The following is a 21,759-nucleotide window of genomic DNA, read 5'->3' as shown; positions in this document are numbered from 1 at the left end:
CAATCGACAACTCTTGGAGAATGAAACACTACGCCTTGCTATGATGGCGGTCCTTGGTCCCAAGTCAATCAACGAAGAAAAAATGTTCCGGTTGGGAAACACACCTCCAAGTACTTGGCCTAGAATTCGACACCGCAGAGTGCACCGTCTCGATGCCAGGTGATAAGATAGCCAAAGCGCTTGGAAGGATCCGTTTGATGCAACATCGACAATTTACAACATGCACCCGGCTTCGGCAGCTTCTCGGTAGCTAACGCCATGTGAGTTCGTGTTTACGGACGGCAAAACCTTTCTACTAGCGTCTTCAAGCTGCGAGCGTGCGAGCTCCACGATAAGGCAAAATACCTGTCGATAACAACATTCACTAAGACTTAATATGGTTCGAGGCGATTCTGAGCGATGACCACCTTCAAAAATTGTCTTTTGCCATATTTACGAAGGATCATCCGGCCGACGTGCATCTGTACACGAATCCAAGCAATCTGGGTCTGGTCGTGCTGGATCCAACCGCCAAACAGTACATTCAAATTCAATTCGACGACTATGAACGTCAGCTGATACGCTCATCAACAGGGTGTGAGGGCTTCAATATCAATGTCCGAGGGCAGCTCTGCGTCGCACTAGCTGCGTGGATTTTTGGGCTGACTTGGGCCTCGAAAACGACTACACCGGCGGTTTTGGTTAGAGCGTGGTCGGACAACACGTCCGCGATATCATGGACGAACAAACTATCGAGCTCAAATCCGATGGCACAAGAGGTTAATCGCGCAATCGGGCTGGCTGAAGCCATCTTCGTATGACGTGTAGCCACCTTCCTGGGTCGATCAACTTTATGACCGACGCTGGGTCACGCGCGTGGACACCACCTCATAGACAATTATGATCAAACTTTTCTCATGCATGGCAACAGATTCCTGTCCCCCACAAACTGCGGAAACTCTACATGATCTTCTCGACCAACTTCAATCGCAAGCATTGGCCACAGCATCAAGACGGAAATATGCAGCCACCTGGAAACGTTGGACAGCATGGTGTCTCTCGGATACGACAAGTGGCTGCCGGCAGAAGTCCAACAACACTCTCTCCAAGTTGCATTGTTCGCCGTCCACTGATGGCAGTCAGCTACAACATCGACAGGCAAACCACTTTCAACGAAGACCGTTCTGTCTGCGATTAGCCACATCTCATGGCATCATATGCTAGAACGCGGCTACACAGTTAGCCTCCACGCCGGTCACAAGCTGGCCGTGCGTGGGATGCAACGGATGTCGCCACCCTCCAAACAGAAACAACCGATCACGCTTGCAATCCTCCGCGAAATCCGCGCTAGATGCAATTTCACAAAAACCCACGACCGCGTACTGTGGGGGCTGCGGTCGTGGGCTTTTTCTGTTTACTCAGACGATCCGAGTATCTCGCCGACGGAAAAAGAACCAAACCATATATTATCCGCACAAACGACATCAAGTTCATTACCAGCCAATAGGTCACAACAAAGGTCCTCAACACAGCGGCGGCCGTCTCAGTTCACTTCCGGGGCAGCAAACTGACCAAGCCTGCGCGGGAACCACACGCACACTGCACAGGTCCGGTTCATCGTGGCTCTGCCCGGTACTAGCTTTATCGGAGCTCGTTGAGATCTCTCGGCGCTTCGAAAGCAACGCAGGGCTCTGTTCTACCAGCCCCGGAAACATCCTCACTGCAAACACATTGGGCAATGCAATCAAAAGTGCAGCAACTGCAATCGGAGCAGATCCAACACGGTTCGGCACCCACTCAATGCGAAGTGGTGGGGCAACGGCAATGTTCGCGGCCGGTATCGACAAGCTCACGATAAAGCTCTTCGGGCGATGGTCCTCAGATGCGTTCGAAGTGTATACAAGAATGAACGACACACTCTCCAGATCCCTGGCTCAGCAAACGACAGAGGGCGCAAAGTCTCGTGTTAGCCCGGCTCCGCCGAAGGGGGCTTCGGCCAGCTCAACTCTTCCGAGCCGGCCTAGTTAACACTTCAACATGACTTGACTGCGCCCCCAATTGCTGACAGACCACAGAAATAGTCGGTTTCCTGATGGTATGGTATAATACCCACTCTATTCCAACCAAGGCTCGTCCATGATGTTGGGTGGAGGTTAAATTCACCAATAAGAGTACAGGATGATTAACATTTGGCCAATGATCGGTCTTTCATAATACAGACAGTTTCCGACCGTTCCGACCATATTTAGTTGCAATTTTTTGAGAATATGTTTTATGCTATACAAAGTCTCATACAACTGCATATCCTAAAACTATCATGAAGTTTCTGACCAAGGCGAAGCTGCGTGTTCACTACTAGAGAAGAACGTAAGGTGCAGTGGTCATGTCGATCGCTTTCCTCGCTCCCGCTAATAGCAAGAAGGCAAGGACGACAGCGATGAACTCATTCACTGCATTTCTTACGTCAGAGAAAGTAACCCTTAACGTTGCATATCAACTTATCGACGCTGACAAGACCGGTAAGGTGTTGCGAATCATGTTAGACAAATATGCATATTCCCTAGCGAGATCGACAGACAAGGTTCTCTCGACAAACATGTGTCTTGCATACTTTGGAAACGTGAAAAACTGGTTGGTGGATAAGTATCCACAACACGGAGGAATAGTAAAGTCACAACTACAAAATATTCTATCTGGGCTTGGAAAGTATTGCCGTAACCGGGATGAAGGTGGGCTGGAAAAGAAGGCCCCACCGTGCTCCAAACAAGACTTAGAAAACATTGTTCGACTCCTGTATACGTTGGAATCAACCGATGAAACCTACCTCGACGCTGCCCTAGTCGTTATGATGTGGTACCTGTACGGTCGTAGGTCTGATGCCGAGCAGTTAGAGAAACAGCAGCTCTCTATGCTACCTAGCACGTATCGCGTTGTAGCTATGATACTTTATTATGTTGAACTAATAATAATTGTTTTCAAAAGGAGGAGTGCTCTTTCCCCGCTTCAAAAGGGTCAAACAGCTCTGCTACAAGGTATTTCGTTGTTCACAGAGCCCACCAACTTTTTAACTTGCCCTCTGTTCGCTATAGCTGTCGCTCTCCTAATGCAAAAGGCTCCATGCAAGCGATCGTTCCCTCAATTCCTGAATAAAATACGTTGTGCAGAAGACGTGGACGATGTCGAAGAGTTGAGTCTTGTCGAGCTGCTTGAAGTCAAATAAGAGCAGACAGCGTTGCAGGACGCCAATCAAGGTCCAGACAAACCTAAAGTCCCTGGTGCACAAGCCTATGTAAACAGGTTACTTGTTAGAGTAAAGGATATTGCAGCAGTAACACAGGTTCGGCTGACACCAGCACTTACCTCGCACTCGTTCCGTCGCGGTGCCGCCATGCATGTCAACGACGGAACTCTGGCTGAAAACTGGATTATCGAGCGGGGCGGCTGGCCGTTGGATCGCGTCAACAAAGCATTCGGGTATATGCTGGGCACGACGCAAGCAGACCAAAAAGTCGCGCGCTTTCTCAGCGGCTGGAAGCCGAAGAAAGGCGCCCGGCTCCCATCGCTATGTGCTCTCGAAGCACAGATCCGTGAGCGCGCTCGAACCCTACAGGCTCTTGTCTTCTCCAACACGCTGGCGTTTGCTGACTCAGCCCTCAATCTGGATGATACCGTGGCTGACGCCTTGACAGCCACACTCGCCATGCATTATCCCGACATGCTTCTTCTAGCTAGCCAGAGCACCTTCGTCACTCGGATGCGGGAAGCCATGGCAGCTCGAGCCATTGGAGAGACTGAAGTTCTGACATGGAGCGAAGCAATCCGACGCGCTTTCACCCCTCTGCCGGCAAACGTGGAGCCGCGAGACAACGATGCCCAATCTGCAGCCGTAGTCGAACTCTTGAAGCGCCAGTCGGAACAGATCGATCTTCTCATCCTGCGGAACAAGTGGCTCGAGAAACGGTTGTTAACTGTGGAAGAACACATCTGCTCACATGCAGTAGCAACAGCACCGCACGTGCGTGAAAACGCAGCGCCATCGGCTGGAGGATTGAGCGTGCAGGTGCCTTCCAAATCTGTCCGCCCGAAGAAGAAGGGCTCATAATCATTATCTGCACTCTGGTATGAGTGGTTTACTGCCGAACACCGTGTATATGCCTCACGCTCTGTGAAAAAGACAACACGGTACGAGTTTAGACACGCCGTAGGTTACATGATGTTGTTCTTATTGGGGTTAGCACTCGACGAAGCCTCCTCTGCGTTCAAAAGCGAGGTTCTCAACGTTGGACAGCAGCCACAAGAGAACGCGCTCACCTTCTTGAAAGCAAACGGATCATCAGCACTCGCAGCCGGTACTGCGTTGAAGGCGCTGCGCAAGCTACACAAGGGCGGAAAGCTCGATGCTCAAATCACCCAATTCCATGAGCGCGTCACCAACGGAGCCATAGTTGATCCAACGCCTCCTGCTACGCTTCCTATCTTCATTCGCCTGTACCAAACTAAATACTTCACTAACCATAATGCAAAACAATACAAGCATAGTTAAATGGAGACGATGACCGGATTCGAACCTGTAGTGGGTCTAACTTGACTCACTACTTTTACTTACACGTTGCGCTATGTGTATGAGGAAGCGTAAGTATTTAGTAATAACTTGAGTTAATTACACTTTAAGTGGGGGAGGATCTACGACTGCAATACAGCAGCCGCAGAAAATCGCTGACACCTGTACAGTGTCAGCCGCAACAACAAAAAAACGCATGAGTGTGTGCAGGGCGCAGACTCCTCCAACAACAACGACAAAAACCAAAGGTCGGTGTAAGGCGCCGACACCCAGAACAGGAAAACGAGTCTGTAATGGGTCTAACTTGACTCACTACTTTTGCTTACGCGTCGCGCTACGTGAATGAGGAAGCGGAAGTACTTCATAATAACTTGCGGTAATTATACTTGAGTACACAAGCATAATATAAATCAAATAAAGACTCCAAGTGACTTTGTTCAGGTAAAATGAGAACTGTATTGTTTGTAAATTGATCTTCCTCCTAAATCTGCTCAAACTGTTTATCATCTATGAAAGGGGTTAACAGCGGCTGGCTGTCAGAGCCCCGCCAATATGCACGTCTCTAATTTGGTAAAAAGATGCTGCTTTCTACCATTAGGATCTTTGGGTAGCTGTAGACCACTCATTGTGGTGGCCCACTTCAACGTATCCATTGGTGTGACTTACACCAAGATGAAGAAGTATCTAAAACTTCGAAGAGATATTTTATCTGTTAAAATCACATTTCCACCACATTGGGGGTTCAACAACGTTTCATTAATGGGAGCTTATGCAATGACCATCAGCTCAGCCCGATAAGGGACGAGGAGAGCGGTGCCCCCAAATGGTCATGCAGTCAGACCCTCTAATGCAACGAATCGCCCCATGGGCTTGCTACCATGCTTGCCGCCAGGGTAACCACCGACTCCTTGCAGAGCCTAGTGTAGGTCTTGAACGCATCGGAGACCCAACGGCCGTGAAACTGGATTGTGAGGGCGTCCGTGCCAGATCAGTACATGTGAGTTGCCCCGCCGGACCGAAGAGAATGCGAGCTGAAACATCGCGGATCTTGACCTGTGCTCGTAGCCGCTCGCTTTATAGCTTCTGCCATGTCGGCCGTTGCAATGCAGGCTGGCTTTCCGCGGCGGTCCAGGTACACTGCGGCCGGTATGTCGGTGGGCAGGTTTTTACGGACTCGGAGCAGGATCAGGGCACCAAACACGGGACACAGGAATGGGTGCCTAGAACTCGACAGCATGCGTGTTGTGGAGGAGCCGCCTTGATTGGTCTTGGAACCGATCAAGCGTGTACACACCGATTGTGCCTTCGAAGGAGTCAATGTTGGCCGACCTTCCACATCTAGAACTGCGATGTCTTGAGCTCGAACGGCAAACCACTTGAAGGAACCTCCGGCAATTGTTACGATTTCCGATCGCCTCAGGAGGAAGAAGAACGCCAAGCACATGACCCCCATAGGGCTTGCTCAAATGGTTCAGTTATTGCGAGGCTGCGGAAGCACGCTTCAAGAAGCTTGATCGACACTGGTGCTTTTCGGTGCGGTGGTGAGTCGAGGCGGCTGATTCTTTTGAGCAGCATACGGATGTGCGGGTGTGAAATTGGGAAGTCATGACCGGATGCCGCAAAGAAGTGGCGAACACCGAGGAGGACCGCCATTACCGAGTCGCTGCGAATAGCCCCCCCCCCCCCCGGATCCGAAGCCGTACTGGAAGCCGTGGAGAATAAAATCCGAGATGCGCTGTACTTGGACAGCGAGAGGCATGCCCGCAAGCGAGGGGGCTATACCATGGTGGGACGTCCAGGTCGTCCACTTGGTCAGCGCTCGCCTTTATTGATCGAACGTGGAGTCGGCAACGGAGTGCGCTCGGAGATACGCAGCCAAATGTCGGTCAGACCGTGAATATCCACCGTCGGTGATGCCTGAGACCAGCCGGGAGTTAGTGATGAAAATTTGGCTGCATACGATGGGTTAGCGGCGATGCGGGAGCCAGCGTCTGCGCGTTCGTTGTCGGTCCCGGCCACGTGAGATCCTGAAAACCGGAGCTGGAACAAAGTTTCCCACCAGCTTAGGAGCCGGATAATCACTTGGGCGCGTGGGTTTCGCGAGGCGAGCTTGTTTTGCCAAGCGACGGCAGAGGTGTTGTCGATACGAAACAGGACGTGGCAAGGGCGTCCGTTGCGAGGAACCCCGCAGCTCCAACGGCGTCCCCACGCGTGGACCGCGAAAGCGCAAGAAAGTAATTCGCGGAAGTTGATATCGAACTCGTTCGGCGCTCCATCCTTGAATGCTGCGATCAGCTCACGTTCGCTGTCCGTGAACTGGTAAGTGAGAGCCATCTGCGAGGAGACGTCCAACGCACAGAGCCCGTAATCTGACGCGTCCATTTCAACTTCAATATCCGGTGCCGGGAGAGAGTTGAAGTATTCCAGCGACACACCGTTCAACTGGGTGTGTGGAGCACACACCACCACCATAGCAAATCCTGTCGCATGTCAGGTGTAACTGGGACGCGCTGAAAACGATGTAGATGACTTTCGTGCTGGCGCAGGCGCTGGAGAAACGACCGTGCAGCACGGATGCATGTTGCCACATGCCGAAGACTACCCATCAGCGACCGATAGACCTACCTTGAGAGCGACGAAGCGGAGAAAGCGTCCGCCATAATTTCCCGTGCCTTGAGTATCTTCTCTGGTGCCATAGACACCGTTTCCGCCACAGAGTCGAATACGAGGCCCAGTACGCGTTGTCGTGTGTTCCAATCGGTGAACTTCTTAGCGTTAATAGCGTCAGCACCCAGGACCGCTACCATGGCATACCTTAGCGACCGATTCGCGTCAACACAGGATGTTCCAATGTCCGCAGCCACATTGATGTGATCGTCAACCCAGTGATAAATGAAGAAACCGTCCGGGAACGTGTCAGTGGTGTGAGAACCGTGCACATAAGCGACGGCACCACCAGTAAATTCGTAAAACCCGGGGGACCCGGTCCAGCCAAATGGCGCTGCGAGCTCGATCACGCTGACATCGTCCTCCTCGATGTGCCCGGCGAAAAGATACACGCTGTTGCTGTGGATGCTGATGTTTCGAAAAGCAGAGGCTACGTCACCAGCCATCACACAGACACGAGCATTCGGGTGGGCGCGCTTGGACTTCAGGATCTCGGTTACCACAGCGTCGCAATGTGTATACTCCGGCTTAGCGATGCTGTCCTGGTTCGTACAGTCGTTCATGGAGGTACCTTCGGGGTGCGACAGATCGTGAATCGTTCGACCTGTAACATTGGTGTCCTCAACACCCTTGTCGACGACTTCGAATGGGCTGATGATTATCTCGGGCCATTGCTTGAGGAGGTCCCGATCGAGCACCAGGCATCGCCCTGCGTCCTGCTCCTTGCGGATGTTCTTGCGGAGCACATTGAGACGGTCTCTCGCCGACACGTGGTTTGGTGGCCGTTGTACCTGCCGCGGAGGCGTCTTACTTAACCGGACTTCAACACCACCATGAACGATATTCTAGAGCTCTTCCAAATGTTCGTAGCCCCTGCACACTTCGTTCAGCACAGCTGGCACCAAGCTTTTGTTTGGTCGGTAGTCATTAACCGTCTGCCCACGCACCATTTCGACAAAAATCGGAAGGGAGGCGCCCGACCGCCGTGCATACTCCGATAGTGCCTTCCGCAGCGGAGTATCAAGAAGAAACTTGGGCCCTGTCACTCCCGGTCGCGACGGCGGGTAGTTGTCCGGAGGCAGCGTAACGCCCAATTTCGCCATAGCCTGAGCCAGAGTAGCTCTGCGAGTAACACGCAATAGATTGCTTCTTTCACGAGCGTTCGAGTGCATCGCTGCTGCGGCCTTGACGCTAATGACCGGGCGCAGGTGGCTTGGTCGCGGTGCAGTTCCAGTACGCAACCGGTCTTCTTCTTCGATGGGGAACTTGACGCCGCGGCTCGAAGACTGGTACACCGATCCCGGCGACGTGACTGTCCGTGATACTGATTCTGTAGCAGAGTTCAGCTCGCTTTCATGAAGTGATACACACGAGACATCTTGCAATGTAGTCAGAGCTGACGCTCTACGCATATGCTTAATTGAATGTACCGACTGTATGGCCGGTACTGGCTGTATGGCCGTGGGTGACTGTATGGTCAACCCGGACTGTATAGTCTGAGGTGTGGGTGGCTGTATGGCTAACCCGGGCCGTAAGGTCAAAATACCCGTCTGGACGGTGCCGGTGTCGGTGCCGGTACAGTCCTCCTGACTCCCCGGTAGACACGGTGTTTTGGCGTCGGGCGGGGCTGAGCGATTAGGAAAGCAGACGGTCTCGCGGAAAATTTCCCGCTCGCGCGCCGATTTCCCTTCGGAACTTGGTCGACTCGATCTCCCGCAACCACAACACACACGACATCGCAGACAGGGGCTTACCTGTCTCCGTGTCAAAGGCACGGAACATACGACTCGCGGCCAGCAGGTGGGCTTGCGGAGGATGATAGTCGCCCTTGGTCTTCTTCGCCCCGTCCGGGAAGCTTGCCGTCGTGAGGTAGCATACCTCCGCGGGCGGCATCTCGCCCTTGCTGTTCGGGGCAGTGGGAGCCGCCGGACTTGAATGCATGGCTGGGGCGGGGACCACTGGTAACTGGCCAACGCCCTGCCGGGCTACCAGCGCACGGAGCCGTTCGATCTCGGCTTGCAGGGCTTGCACTTGAGCGGGAACAGCATGGTGGTCCTGGCCTACTACTCCCTGCGTGGTTGCACTGGCCTGGGCCGCGGGGTCCTCGGTCGCGGCACTCTCTTCGACTGCGGCACCGGGCGAAAACGATGCCATGAACTCGTGTAGGTCGAACCCGCCGCCGGACCTCGACGTAGCCGCCGGACGTGTCGCGACCGCCACCGCTTTGGCTTGCTTGGTCTTCACCGAGATCACCGTCTTCTTCGGCCTCTTCGCAGGTGGAACCGGCGGTTTGTCCTCCAGGTCGGAGGCGGAGTCGCGGCCGCTGTCACCCGTGGGCTTCCTTGGTGTCCCCGCAGTCGATGTGTCGTGTAGGAACACGCGCTAAATTATATATGGCACACTTTCCCCACCAACAACACCCACCGAGTCACCGAAGACTCAATGGGCTTGTTAGGGTTAGAACCTGAAGGCCCAGGAACTTTCCCTTGCACCGGGTTGATGTTTCCCCTGTGTACCGAGCTTCCGCTAGTCGACCGACGGAAGACTCAGCGTCACTAGCCACGAGCAAAGGCTAGCACGCTCTCACACACAAAATATACCTCGCAGGCCCTCAGAAGGAAGGGTCCCGGCCTTTTACGGCGTGATACGAGGGTGCCGGAGCTATACTCCGGCGGGAAGAAATAAATGGAGTGCGCTCTCGCTCCTCCAGTTCCTGGCGACGACTCGTCGCTACCAATACACCGGCCGCTAACTCTTGGCCCTGCCAGGGATGAACACACGCTACACTAGTAGATGTGCCCACCGACAGTCATAATCCTACCTACCAGGTTTACCTTGAGCTGCAGGTCGTTCACTGCAGGCACCGGTGTCGCCCTTGCGTGGTTGGGAGGAAAAGCTGTTCTGTTATTGTTGCCCGAAGGCTTATCTGGTCTTCTCTTAAGTTTCCTATCGATCAATACAAATATCAAGTATAAACGCGTCCGTTTTTGGACCGCCAGTTGTAACTCACGACTCCTCGGTGCTTTCTCTGCGACGTGGCGGCGTTACCGACGACTCAAACGGCCGCTGAAACGCCACCGACGACTCGAGACAGGCGCCGACGACTCATAGGTTCGGATCTTGCCAGTAGGTTCGCACCGTACTTAGCGAGCTGCAACCGCCCGCGCTTGACTTGGGACCGTCGACGAGTCATCGTCACCGGCCTATTTAGGCCAATCAGCGATCAGGGAGTTTAGTCCAATGACTGGCGATGGGTTGTGACTTGCCAGTTAGCGCCGGCGCCTCGAGTCTTCTTCGCCCCTCGTCCCGCCTTTGGGTTTTGGCCTTGGCTTCATTTCCCGATACCACAACTGCCCCCACCGCGACTCGAGCCGCGTACTGGTGAGCGTCGGGGTGCTCCTGTGCCATGGTTGGTTCTTCGCGCGCTGCCCAGTCCGCCGTGAACTCGGCCCTCAGGGCTCTCGGTGTATCTCGGTCTTCGCTCCAGGTAAGCCGTCTTCTTCTCGTTCTCTTGCCGTCTTCGCTCCTAACCCGGATCTTCGTATCTTGGTCAGTCTTCACCAGGTCGAGGAAGCTCGCTCGGTGCTGGTAGTTCGCCTACTGCTCCTGCTCCCTCGCAGTCGGCGGTGTCTGAGGATGAGAGCGCTGCTGAGTCGACGGCCAGTTCGGCCACGGTGAGTTTCCTGTCGTCTTCACGCTTTCTTGTTAGCTTCACGTGGGATGCTGATGCCTGGTGGCTTGTGCGTCTGCTTCCCAGGTTGTCTTGTCATCTCCGGAGTTGGGCTCACTCGCTGTTGGCGATGCGCCGAGCCAAGCTTCGCTGGACGCTTCCGCTGAGTCGTCCGCGTCTCTGGCTACCTCTCCGGCTCTTCCTTCGGTACGTCTCGTTGACTGGCACCTTGATCTTGAGCTGCTCTCGCTTACCTTCACAGTTATTGCCTTCGTTTCTTGTCACTCAGGATACTTCCCTGGTTGATGTGCCTGTTGGTAGTGCTGCCGGCGACTCAGTTTCGATCCAGTCGTCGGAGCTAGCTGCTCGGTGCTCTACTTCGAGCGCTGAGGCCAGTCGTTCCACCACCGACGACTCGCTGATCACGGTGTCGCGTGAGGCCCTTGAGCAAATCGTCATGGAAGCCAGTGCTGAGGCGTCGGAGCGCGTGATCGCGGTGTTGGGTCCTCGGTTGGATCTCATCGGTCGTCTCAATGTCACTCTGCACCAGGGTCCCAATATTCGTGGGGACCGCCACGTGGGCTCTCGCTTGGCCGCTGCTCGCTCGCTGGAAGACGTGGTGGCGGCGGCTCAGCCCAACATGGGGGTCCACGATGACGTCAATCTGGATTTGGCCGTGATGCGAGGTCAGTTGCACTCCGCTGAAGCTGCGCGTGCTGCCGCCGAAAACTCGGCGATGAAGGAGTCGTTCAAGCACGAGAACACCATGGTGTTCCTCACGCAAGCGCGCGCGGAACTCGAGCACTCAAGAAAGAGGTCAAGCGTCTGCGGGTCCTGGAGGCTCACTACCTCCAGGAGATGGAGGGTCTTCGTGGAGCCGTGGATGCGCACACCGAGACGGCCACCCGCTTGGAGAACCGCGTTAGAGTTGCTGACGACGAGTGCAAGCGTATGGCTCTCCAGCTCACTCGCGAGCAGACGGTGTTCAAGGCTGCTGTGGCGGCGTCGACTGCACAGAGCAAGCGTCTTCACGATCTTCTGGCTCGCTTGGATGCCGGCGATGACTCGTCGTCGACTCGCCTCCAGCGCCGAAATGAAGACCTTCAAGAGCAGGTGAAGCGGCTCACGCGCGCCAACAGGACTCTTCGGGCGCATGTCAAGTTTGAAGACATGGATCCAGACGTCCTCGTGCTGATCTCTGAAGGTTCGTACTGGTCGTTGTGTTGCTGGATGTGCTGGCTTGTGTTCTGATTCTGCCGATGACTCATGTTTTACAGGTTTGTCGACTGGCGAGTTGAACTGGGACCTGCTGGACATTAGCCACGAGACTCGGCGGGTCCTCAAGGACATGCTGGCCAATGCGGATCCGTCTCGAACCGAGGATGCCATTGCCGTTGACTTGGCCCGTGCCGCTTTCCTGGAATCGGACTCTCATGTTGAGTTGTCGTCGGAGGAGCGGTCGGCTGAGGCGAACAAGACAACGCCGGGAACTCGTGCTGCCGATATCGAAGCGGACCGGGCTGTGCGCGCTGCGCAGATTGGTTGCTCACGCAAGCGTTCCTCGCAAAGGGAAGCCGGTTCTCATCATGTTCGTCGTCGGTCAAGCTCTGTTTCTCGTCCGGCGTCGCAAAAGCGGGTTCGTTCCTCGTCACTCCGTCGCAGTCCGTCCGCCAGTCGCCCGGGCAAGAGACCTCGCTGCCCCGCCGAAGACTCAGCTTCCGCTGTCCGTGGCTCTCGTACGTCTTCTTCCCGTCGAGGTGGTAGCCGTGACTCTTCGGTGACAGCTCCTGGTGGTTCTCGGGCTCCTTCTCAAGATGGTGAGCGCTTGGAATTGGAGGTGGAGGTTGTCGAGTCTTCCGGAAGTGTTCCTGCGGCCGCAGAGTCTCCGCCCGCGTTGGCAGTGCAAGCCCCGAGTGCTTCCAGGGTTTCGTCGTCCAAGGGCAAGTCGAGGCGGAAACCCCAGGGGCGATGGGCTCGTTCTCAGCGATCTACTGGTCCGCCCGCTCGTGCCGCCTTCTCCGGGGCCGCTGCCAAGTCTTCGTCGGACAGCTCACCCGTTGTTCCTTCCCGCAAGCCGTCTTGTGTGGTGGAGTCATCGGATGAAGATGCTGTTTCGTCGAGCACTATTTCTCCTCCTTCCGAGCAAGTTCACGTTGATTCTGGCGCTTCTCTCGAGTGGTTTCCGGACACTGGTTCGGAGGCGGAGAATTTGGTCGTTGGATCAGTGATTGAGTTATCGGTGGGCGTCCCTCAATCCTCTTCTCTCTTGGAGCTCCCAGGTTCTGAGTCGTCGGGAGCTATCTCAGGTGCTGGTGTGGAGCCTAAGAAAACACCTCCTGTCCCCCCGAAGACTCACACGAGTCACCGTCGACAACCCCGTCGTTCTTCCGTTCCACGCCAGTCTGCGTCTTCCGGAAGCAGCCGAGTCGTCGCCACTTCGTCGTCCACCCCTGGGTCAGATTCCAGCCCCGGCGTCATCCGATGGTGCCGTCGCCGGCGCGGGGTCAGTTACCCCTCGTCCGATTTTCCAAGCAAGTGGCTAAGTGGGCTGTGCCGTACATCGAGCCGCCTTTTACGCGTCCTGGGGCTCTCAAGTGCTGGACCCAGATGCTAAATGCTCGGTTGCCTGCACCGGTGCCCGGGATCTCCGAATTATTTCCAGTCCCGAAGGCATCGCGGCATTCGCGGACTACAAAACCCTGATCATCCGTGGCAGACGCCTCGCCGGCGACTCCCGTCTCAAGCGTGTCTTTTGACACTTCAGAGTTTGATCCCGACTCCAAGGTATCCCAGCGGGCTTCGCCGATGACTCGAGTGATGGGGTACTGGAGCAATTTTCGTGGGAGCGGCGACTCGGACAACGTCGACCTTGGCTTCTCGCTTTGGGAACGTGATCACTGGATCCTTCCGAAGGCAGTGGAGACTACGTTCTCCGCAGTTGCCGCTGACTTGGACATGATGGACTGGACTGCCGCGCGGAAGACTCGGACGAGGAAGGACTTGGATACTTTGAAAGCCGCCTGGTCGAGGTACGTGGTCGAGCGCAACAAACGCAGTGACCGTCTCCGCGCCAAGGTGGTCCCCTACATCTGGAAGTGGGGCAGCAGCCAGGATCCTAGTTTCTCGGAGGTGAAGCCCGAGTTCATGCTTGAGCCGACCATGCCTGGGTATTCTCTGGAGTACTTGCCTTGGGAGCCCAAGACTGCCGACTGGTTGAGCGAGGTCGCTGCCCTGGATGCTGCGGAGCCTTGGCGGAACGGCTGGATCGATGTGCCGGAGCAGCACCCCTACAACACCACGTTCGTCCCATGCAACCCGTCGGCTCCGCTCTTTGTCCCGGCTGGTTCTTCGCGCGTCGATGTTGGTCGTCGAGTTGTTCCAAGTTCGTCGCTGCAGCCGGGTGAATTGAGCTCAGAATGGGTGGCCGAGTTTGGTGGTGCTCGCGTTCCTGCTGCGTCTGAGTCTTCGCCGACTGCTGCGTCTGTTCCGGGAGGACCAGTTCTGGATGCTGCTGGTGGTTCCGATGACTCGAGCTTGCTTGGTGTCTTGGCTCGGGCAGCCGTTGCCTCCGATCCTGATTGAGTTGAAGTCGGGTTCAAGCGAGTCGTCGGCAGCGTCTTCTATCCATTTGGTTTTCGTTTCCAATTCCGCTTCTGAGTTGCCGTTGAGTTTGGCTGTCCATCTTGGTAGCGTTTAATTTTCAAATGCAAAAAAAGTAGTACTGCAGTAGCTGTTTTCGTCTGTGGTCTTGGGCTGCGTTGCCCCAAGTACAGGTCGTCATGGCGGTGACTCATAGCCACCTAGTCTTCGTCGGCGACTTGAACCATCTGCAGGCGCTGTTCACTTCGTTTTCGCCGCAGGTAATCATAGAGGAGCCCTCCGCAAGAAAGGTTAGCGGCTGGCTCCCACGTCGGCTCATCGTAGCCGACCCATTTGACTCTAAACTCGCGCACTGCTCTTTCAGTTCCCGTGGACAACGGCACACGGTCGTCGAGGATGGCTTCAACTTCATACTCTCCTGCCACGTGGTCTGGCTCCCAACTATCTTCAGGGAGCAGTTCTTCGTCAAAGTCTAGTCGCGTGTCGTCGACGAGTCCGGGCGCGAGGCGAGTCTTCGGTCGATCTCCAAACTCATCAACCAGCTTTAGTCGGGATATATGGACGACTGGGTAAAATCGGTATCCACTGCGGTCCGGTAACTCGAGTTCGAAGGCGTAGTCTTCGATCTTCTTTATCCGGAAGGGTCCATGCCAACGGTGTGCCAGTTTCTTGGTAAGGCCGGGCTTGACTCTCTCCATGTACAACCAGACCCTGCTGCCGACATCGAACGGGACCGGTAGCATTGATTTTCGGCCTGCAATCGGCTCATTTCCGCCAGTCTTCGGTGGACCCACCCTGTCCCGAGACATGTCCCCCTGTCCCACAAACGGTTGGTGCGGGGCACCCGCCGACGACTCGCGAGTCGTCGGTGGCACATGCGTACTTGGTTTGAGCGACAGGTGATTTGGGACGGGGTGTCTTGTCCCGTAGACGGTTGGTCTTGTGCCGCCGCCGACGACTCGTGATCCCGAGTCTTCGCCAGTATTGTCTTCTCTTTCCTACTGAGTTTGGCGTTGTGTTCCCGGGCTCTGCGAGTCTTCTCGGTGGCCTGGTATTCCTTGGCCATTTCCATAGCAATCTGCTGTTGTCTGTTGACTTCGCGGCGCCACGCCAGTGCGTCTGACTGCTTCGGCGTGCCGTGTCGGAGCGAGGATGACATGGCTTTCAGCGTTGACTGGGCATCCCACCCGTGCACCAAGTAGAATGGTGTTTCCTTCCGAGTCGTGTCTTGTGAGTTGTTGATGGCGAAGACTAAGCGCTCCACGATTTCATCCCAGTCTTGTTGGAGCGGGTCTTCGGCGTATACCTTGACGGATTGCATTACAGTCTTGACTGACCGTTCTTGCTGTCCGTTGGCTTGCGGCCGGTAACTCAGCGTTGCTCGTGACCTTGACTGCATCATTTCTGCAAACGCTTGGAACACTTCGCTCATGAACCGTGGGTCGCGGTCATGACGGATAAGTGATGGCGCACCGAATCGTCGGTATATGCATTCTTCGAATGCTTGTGCCACCTTGAGTGCGCTCGTATCCGCCATGGCTTTCGCAATGATGAAACCCGTAAAGGAACATTGGAAGAGTAGCAGGGCTGTGTTGCCCCTCCGAGTCTTCGGCAGTGGTATCACAAAATCCATAGACACTAACTGGAAGGTCGTTCCGCCAGCACGTTGCCAGGAGAGTATCCCTTCAATTGGGGGCGGCTCTTGCTGGTGTTGCAATCGGGGCACGATCTCACGTGCTTCTCCACATCGGTGTAGAGTCCCAACCAGTAGTAATCTCGCTTGACTCGCTGGTAGGTTCTCACCACACCCTGATGGCCGCCTTCCAGCGAGTCATGGCAATTCTGGAGCACTTCTTGAATCATCGTGGTGGGTACCACCAGACGCAACGAGATCTCCTCTTGCGACTCAGCTTCACGCCGACGACTCGTTCCCATGTAGTGTAGCAAATTGTCTTCCGACAATACGAACTTATCTGCGATTTTCCATGCATCTCTGGCGGCTCGGTATCCAAGTTTCTCCACATCTCCGCGTAACAGGGTCTTCAGGTTAGCCCATCGCAATTCTTCGTCCTGAGCGGCAGCTATTCGTCGTCGTCTTTCTTCTTGGACTTCCACAGGATCAATGTCTTGTGCGTTAGGAGCTGCTGGTGGAGCTTGGGTCGTTTCCGGGGTTGAATTTCAGGAGGTTTCCGATTAGGTCGAGTCTTCGGCGGTGACTTCGGCTTATCGTGTGTGAATCGGACATGTTTTTTTCTTGCTCTTGGTCTGCGCCCGAGTCATCGCCAGTAGCATTCCAGGTTCTGGACGTACGAAATCAGCAAATGTCTTGCGTTTCACGGTCGAGACGCCGCTCAGAGTTTGAAGAGAGCCTCCTGGAACCAGGTTTTGTGCTTCTGATCCTTGCGGCGGCGACTCGTAGATCACTTCTTGTATCCGATTGAGTCCGGCCAACTCTGCTTTCCGGGTCTCACTCAGAATGACCTTGGAAACTTTTGACTCCAAGGCTTCTGTTGCCAACGAGTCCGCGGCAGCATTGTATTCGCGTACCACGTGCAGGTATTTGACTGACCGCAACCGTGCTGTGATCTCCTTGTGATGATTCAGCTGTGCCATCAGTGATTCCTTCCGGCAAGCTATCACCCCTAGGGATTGCTGGATCGCGAGTCTCGAGTCTCCCACGATCACTAAGTCTTCGGCGCCGTGTTCAATCGCGGCGAGAACGCCGTTGTTCATGCCGGTGTACTCGGCGATATTGACCGTGGTTTTCTCGAGGTAAGCGTTCGCTGCAATAACTATTTTCCACTCCGGAAGGCTCCACACGATCCATGAGCAACTGCCGTAACCACCGTACTTCTCAGTCTTCGCTGACCCATCGAAAGAGACCACGAAGCCTGTATGAGTCGTCGGTAGGCGTGCATAGAGCAAGTTTGGGTCCATGCGAGTCGTCGGTGAGCCTTTAGTCGGTGGGGCAACCAGTTCTAATGAGTCATCGAGGTCCACGAAGTTGGTCACCGTCGACTGGAGCAGCTGGGTGAAGGCACAGTCCTTCTCCTTGACTCGTTGGACGATCAGGTGCCACGGGAGAGCAATACCGCGAATTGTACAGCTCTCCCAAAGAGTGACTTTGACTTGGTAATCCACTCCAAGGTGGAGAAGCGAGTGTAAACTCGTATTGTCCGTCCCGCCAACTGAGTGTAGCAAGTCTTCAGCAGTAGCAACAGTGCTAGCACCTCTTTTTCCGCCGCATGATAGTTCATCTCGGCCTTCTTCAATACACGTCCGCAGAAGCGAACAGGGTGCAACTTGTCATCATGCAGCTGTAGCAGCGTGGAGCTTAATGCCCACTCGTTTGCGAACAGCATGATGTGCACGTCCTTGGTGCGGTCGAAGTGGCGGAGTATCGGCGCTGCCGTAACCTTGTCTTGGAGAGCTTGGAAACTCCGGCGGGCAACTGTGAGGTCACCCTCCGGCGCGAAATCGTCTTCCTTCAGCTGGTACAGCGCCGCGCCGTAGACAGCGAAGTCTTGGATGAAGCGGCTGTAATAATTCAGCGCACCTAGGAAGACTGCATTCCCTTCTTCGTTCGTGGGAAAGACAGCTTAGTGATCGCGTCCAGCTTCTTCGGATCGGGCCGAATGCCGTCTTTTGACACTTCATGGGACAGAAAGTCAACGCGTCCTTGCACGAAAGTACTCTTGGTAAAGCTGACGCTGATCCGGCACTCTTCAAAACGACTGAGGAGCCGATCCAGCGTCGCCAAACAACTGTCGAAGTCTTCGCCACCGAAACAGATATCGTCCACGAAGGATCGCCGGTCGAACACAGGTACCAGCGACGACTCGTCGGCTTCGTTGGTCGTAAACATATCGGCTTCGGGGCTGTTAATGAGTCGAGTAATGGGTTCAGCTGTCTTCGAGTCATCGCGGGCAGCTGCAAACTTGGTTCGAGTCGTCGCTGTAGTGCCTGGTAGGCGAGGCGACGACTCGAGTCGCCGGCAGTGTTCTGCCGAGTCTTCGGCGGCCTTCATTTTTTGCTGCAAAGGCGTTCCAGCCGCCCTTAGGTTGCACAAATCCCCACAATGCGTTGTCTATCATCCGTTGGTAGATCATCGGCGCGTTCTTGAGGCCGAAAGGCATTCGTAGCCACTCGAAATGCCCCAGAGGACACACAAATGCCGAAATCTTGCGCGCACGTAGAGTCATCAGGATGGCCCAGAATCCGCTGGCCGCGTCGAGCGAGCAGAACCAAAGATAAGTCTCCAAGTCTGTGAGCAAGTCGTCGACGAGCGGCATGGCGTACTCAGGATTGCCGTTACCGCGTTGACCATCTTGTAGTCGATGCAGAGGCGGATGTCTTGGCCATTCTTCTTGAGGACAATGACGATTGGCGAGGCCCACGGGCTGTCCGAGAACGCGATGAGCCCTGCCTTGAGCAGTCCTTTGAGGAGTTCGTACAATTTCTTGAGATGCTTGAATGGGATCCGTCGGGCCCGCTGTTTGATCGGCGCATGCCCTGCACATCTATGTCGCAGACAACGCCATATGCCGGCGGTGGGAGTGCATTCCGCTTGCAATCATGATACTTTCATGGCGTCGGGTACTTCGATCAGGCTCCCTTGTTGGTCTGCCGACAACTCGGGATTCTTGACGTTCGCCGCCGAGTAGTTGAGTGTAGTCGGCTCCGGCTCCGATAAATCGGGGAGGAACGCTAATTCATGCGCGTAGTCTTCCAGTTCGATGTCCGCTGCCGGGTGTTCCGCCGTCTCGTCGCTACTGTCGACGGTACCTTCCGTGACCAGTACACGCATTACTGCTATGAACGTCTGGTCGAGTGTCGTTGAGATGTCTCCGGCTTCTCGGCTGGGTGCAGTCTGAGTCATCGGTGGATGCCTCTTCGGACTGCACTCTAGTCCTCGGTCTTCGTCGCGGCGCACCGTCGACTCAGCAGTCTCCAGTCCTGATCCAGCTGCTTCTGGAGTCATGGCTTCATCGTTAGTCGTCGTCACCCCCGTCGAGTCGCCGGCAGTAGCGTCGAGTCGTCGGTGATGTTCTTCCGCTATCCATTCTGAGTCATCCGTCACCGACGAGTCGTCGGCACTGTCACGTTCATTGTTGACGGGTGGTTTCTCGGCCGAGTCTTTGTCCGGTCGCTGCAAGATACCTTTGGGTGTCGGGTAACGCACTTGTTCCACCGCTGGAGGCTGCTTGGCCAACCATTGTTGGTAGAGTTCAGCTTCCCACTTGAGTAGTGTCTTGTCTCGTGCGGCAGCGTATGCGAGTACCTGCCACTCCTTGTACTTTGCGGATTCTAGCCGCACGTAGCCTTCAGTCTTCGGCAACGACCCAATCGGAACCCAGACTATCACCGGGAAGTGTACCGGACAACTCGCCAGTCTATCCGTGGCGTTGGTAAGTCGAATCCTGACCGGACGTCCCTTGTAGAACCTGGTGACAGTCGGGATGAACGTCTCAGTTCGGCGGATCCACGGCACGTGAGTCGTCGGCTCGGGTTGTCGCCGTTGTAGTTTGAACTCGTCCCATTCATGGCCCGGTATTTGCATTGGTTTCGTCGGACCGTACGCGATGTGGCTTCCTTCGGCCTCGTCCATCATGTTTTGAGTCTTGATCAGCGGGATCATTACCTCGTCGGGGAGCTTGGCCGTTGCGTTTAGGAGGTCCAGTCGGATACCGGCCGGGATCATAAAATCGGTGCCAAGCACCACTTCTACCCCGGCGCAGTGATCCATTATCCAGACTTCAAAAACATAAACGCGCTCCCATCCAAGGGTGACTTTCACCTTCGCTCGGCGAGTCGTCGTCATCTTGCCCTTGGTGATCCCTTGTACATCCATGCAACGTCCATGCCCCACTACTTCGCGGAGTTTCAGTCGCTTGGCAAGTTTTTCCGAGATGACACTGACGTTTGCCCCGGTGTCCAGCAATATCCTCGTGCGCGAGTCGTTCACGGCTCCGTTCACCAGTGTCCGCATCCTTACACGCTTGTCAAATTTCTGCGCCGACCACCATCCCATCCGTTCTCCAGCTAAGAGTCGCACTTCTGGAACGAGTCGTCGGCGCGAGTCTTCTTGTATTGCGCTTGTCAGCCAGTCTTCGGCGGTATCTCCCACCTCTTCGTTATCGTCTTCTTCACACCATATACCTCCACCGAGGCAATCGCCTCTCTCCTTTTCCAATTCCGTCGTTTTCATGTCGTTGTTTTGCTCAGTCTTCGTCCATTCGCACTCGCCCACAAATGCAAAGATGCACTCGGCTTCAATTGCGGGCTCGGCTAACTGTGGCAGCCCGATTGGGACCAACCCAGTCGTAGTTGGCGGGCTGCCTAGTTTAAATGGTCCGAAAACAGGAGTTCTTGGAGCTCGGGTGTGAGGTCTTGCTTGTCCACCTTGGACTTGATGATCTTGGTGATTTCTTGGAACACTTCACATTTTCCTGAGTCGTGTACTTGTTTGCACAGCTTGCACCGACGTCGGCAGTAGTGCGCCGAGTGATAGAGACCCCGCAGGCCGCGCACGGTCCATACTGGCGAGGTCTCTCGTCGCGGTGACTGCGGTTCTGGAGCCGATTGTCCCGGCCTTGGCTGCGCCCCGCTGAGTCACCCCAGGGTTGTCGGTTGGCGGACCGGGCGTACGTGCCTTCGGCGGCGACTCGTCGTTCGTTGTCATTGGCTGCCGCAAGGTAGTGGTCGTTTTCGTCTGACGAATAGCTATCACCCCAGTCTTCGCCGAAACGTTGTGAGTCGTCGCTGCCGTGTTCACTTCCATCTTCACTGTTGCTGTCGCCATCATATCTGTGGCGTTGTTGCTGCAGCTCGCTCCGCGTGTCTCGCGTGTCCCGTCCATGAAGTTCGGCGACGATGTCAGCGACAGATGCTTCAGCTAGGCTCACGCGAGGCATATTGCGTGAATCGTCGTGACGACGCTCATAATCTCGTTCGCGTCGGTCGCGACGGTTGTAAGCATCCCGCGAGTCGTCGCGGCGGCGGTCATCACGTCGGCGAGCGTCCTCCGAGCGCTCGTGGCGGCGCAAGTCATCGCGACGTCTGTCATCACGTCGTCGGGAGGCATCCCGAGCTCGAGAGTGAGGCAGCGACGACTCGCGGGACGAACTACGCTCGTCAATCTTCAGTATCTCTTGGATCATCTCTTCCAACTCATGTATGTCTGAGATGCGCAGGTGGCACAGGCGCCGTTCGAGTCCTCGGTCGCCGCAAGTCTCGAGGAACCGCTTGACGTGGTCGCGTGCCTTGCGGCCGTTGCTCTCAA

The 21,759-nt window shown here is 55.3% G+C and overlaps 1 protein-coding gene across 1 annotated transcript; it reads right to left on the bottom strand.

Annotated features, from left to right (window-relative positions):
• Positions 1 to 3,943: 3,943 nt before the first annotated feature.
• Positions 3,944 to 9,508, bottom strand: IUM83_13661 (Serine/threonine-protein kinase Nek2; the record flags this gene model as incomplete). The annotated part of the gene is made up of 2 exons (XM_067938355.1): positions 3,944 to 3,963; positions 8,962 to 9,508. 2 exons carry the CDS (start codon positions 9,506 to 9,508, stop codon positions 3,944 to 3,946), a joined length of 567 nt encoding a protein of 188 aa, XP_067790724.1.
• Between the last annotated feature and the right edge of the window lie 12,251 nt (positions 9,509 to 21,759).

The sequence above is a fragment of the Phytophthora cinnamomi genome (genome assembly GCF_018691715.1).
Source record: "Phytophthora cinnamomi strain GKB4 chromosome Unknown Contig44, whole genome shotgun sequence".
NCBI classification, from domain to species: domain Eukaryota; phylum Oomycota; class Peronosporomycetes; order Peronosporales; family Peronosporaceae; genus Phytophthora; species Phytophthora cinnamomi.
The sequence above is the reverse complement of the archived record's forward strand: the minus strand, read 5'-3'. Positions and strand labels throughout refer to the sequence as shown.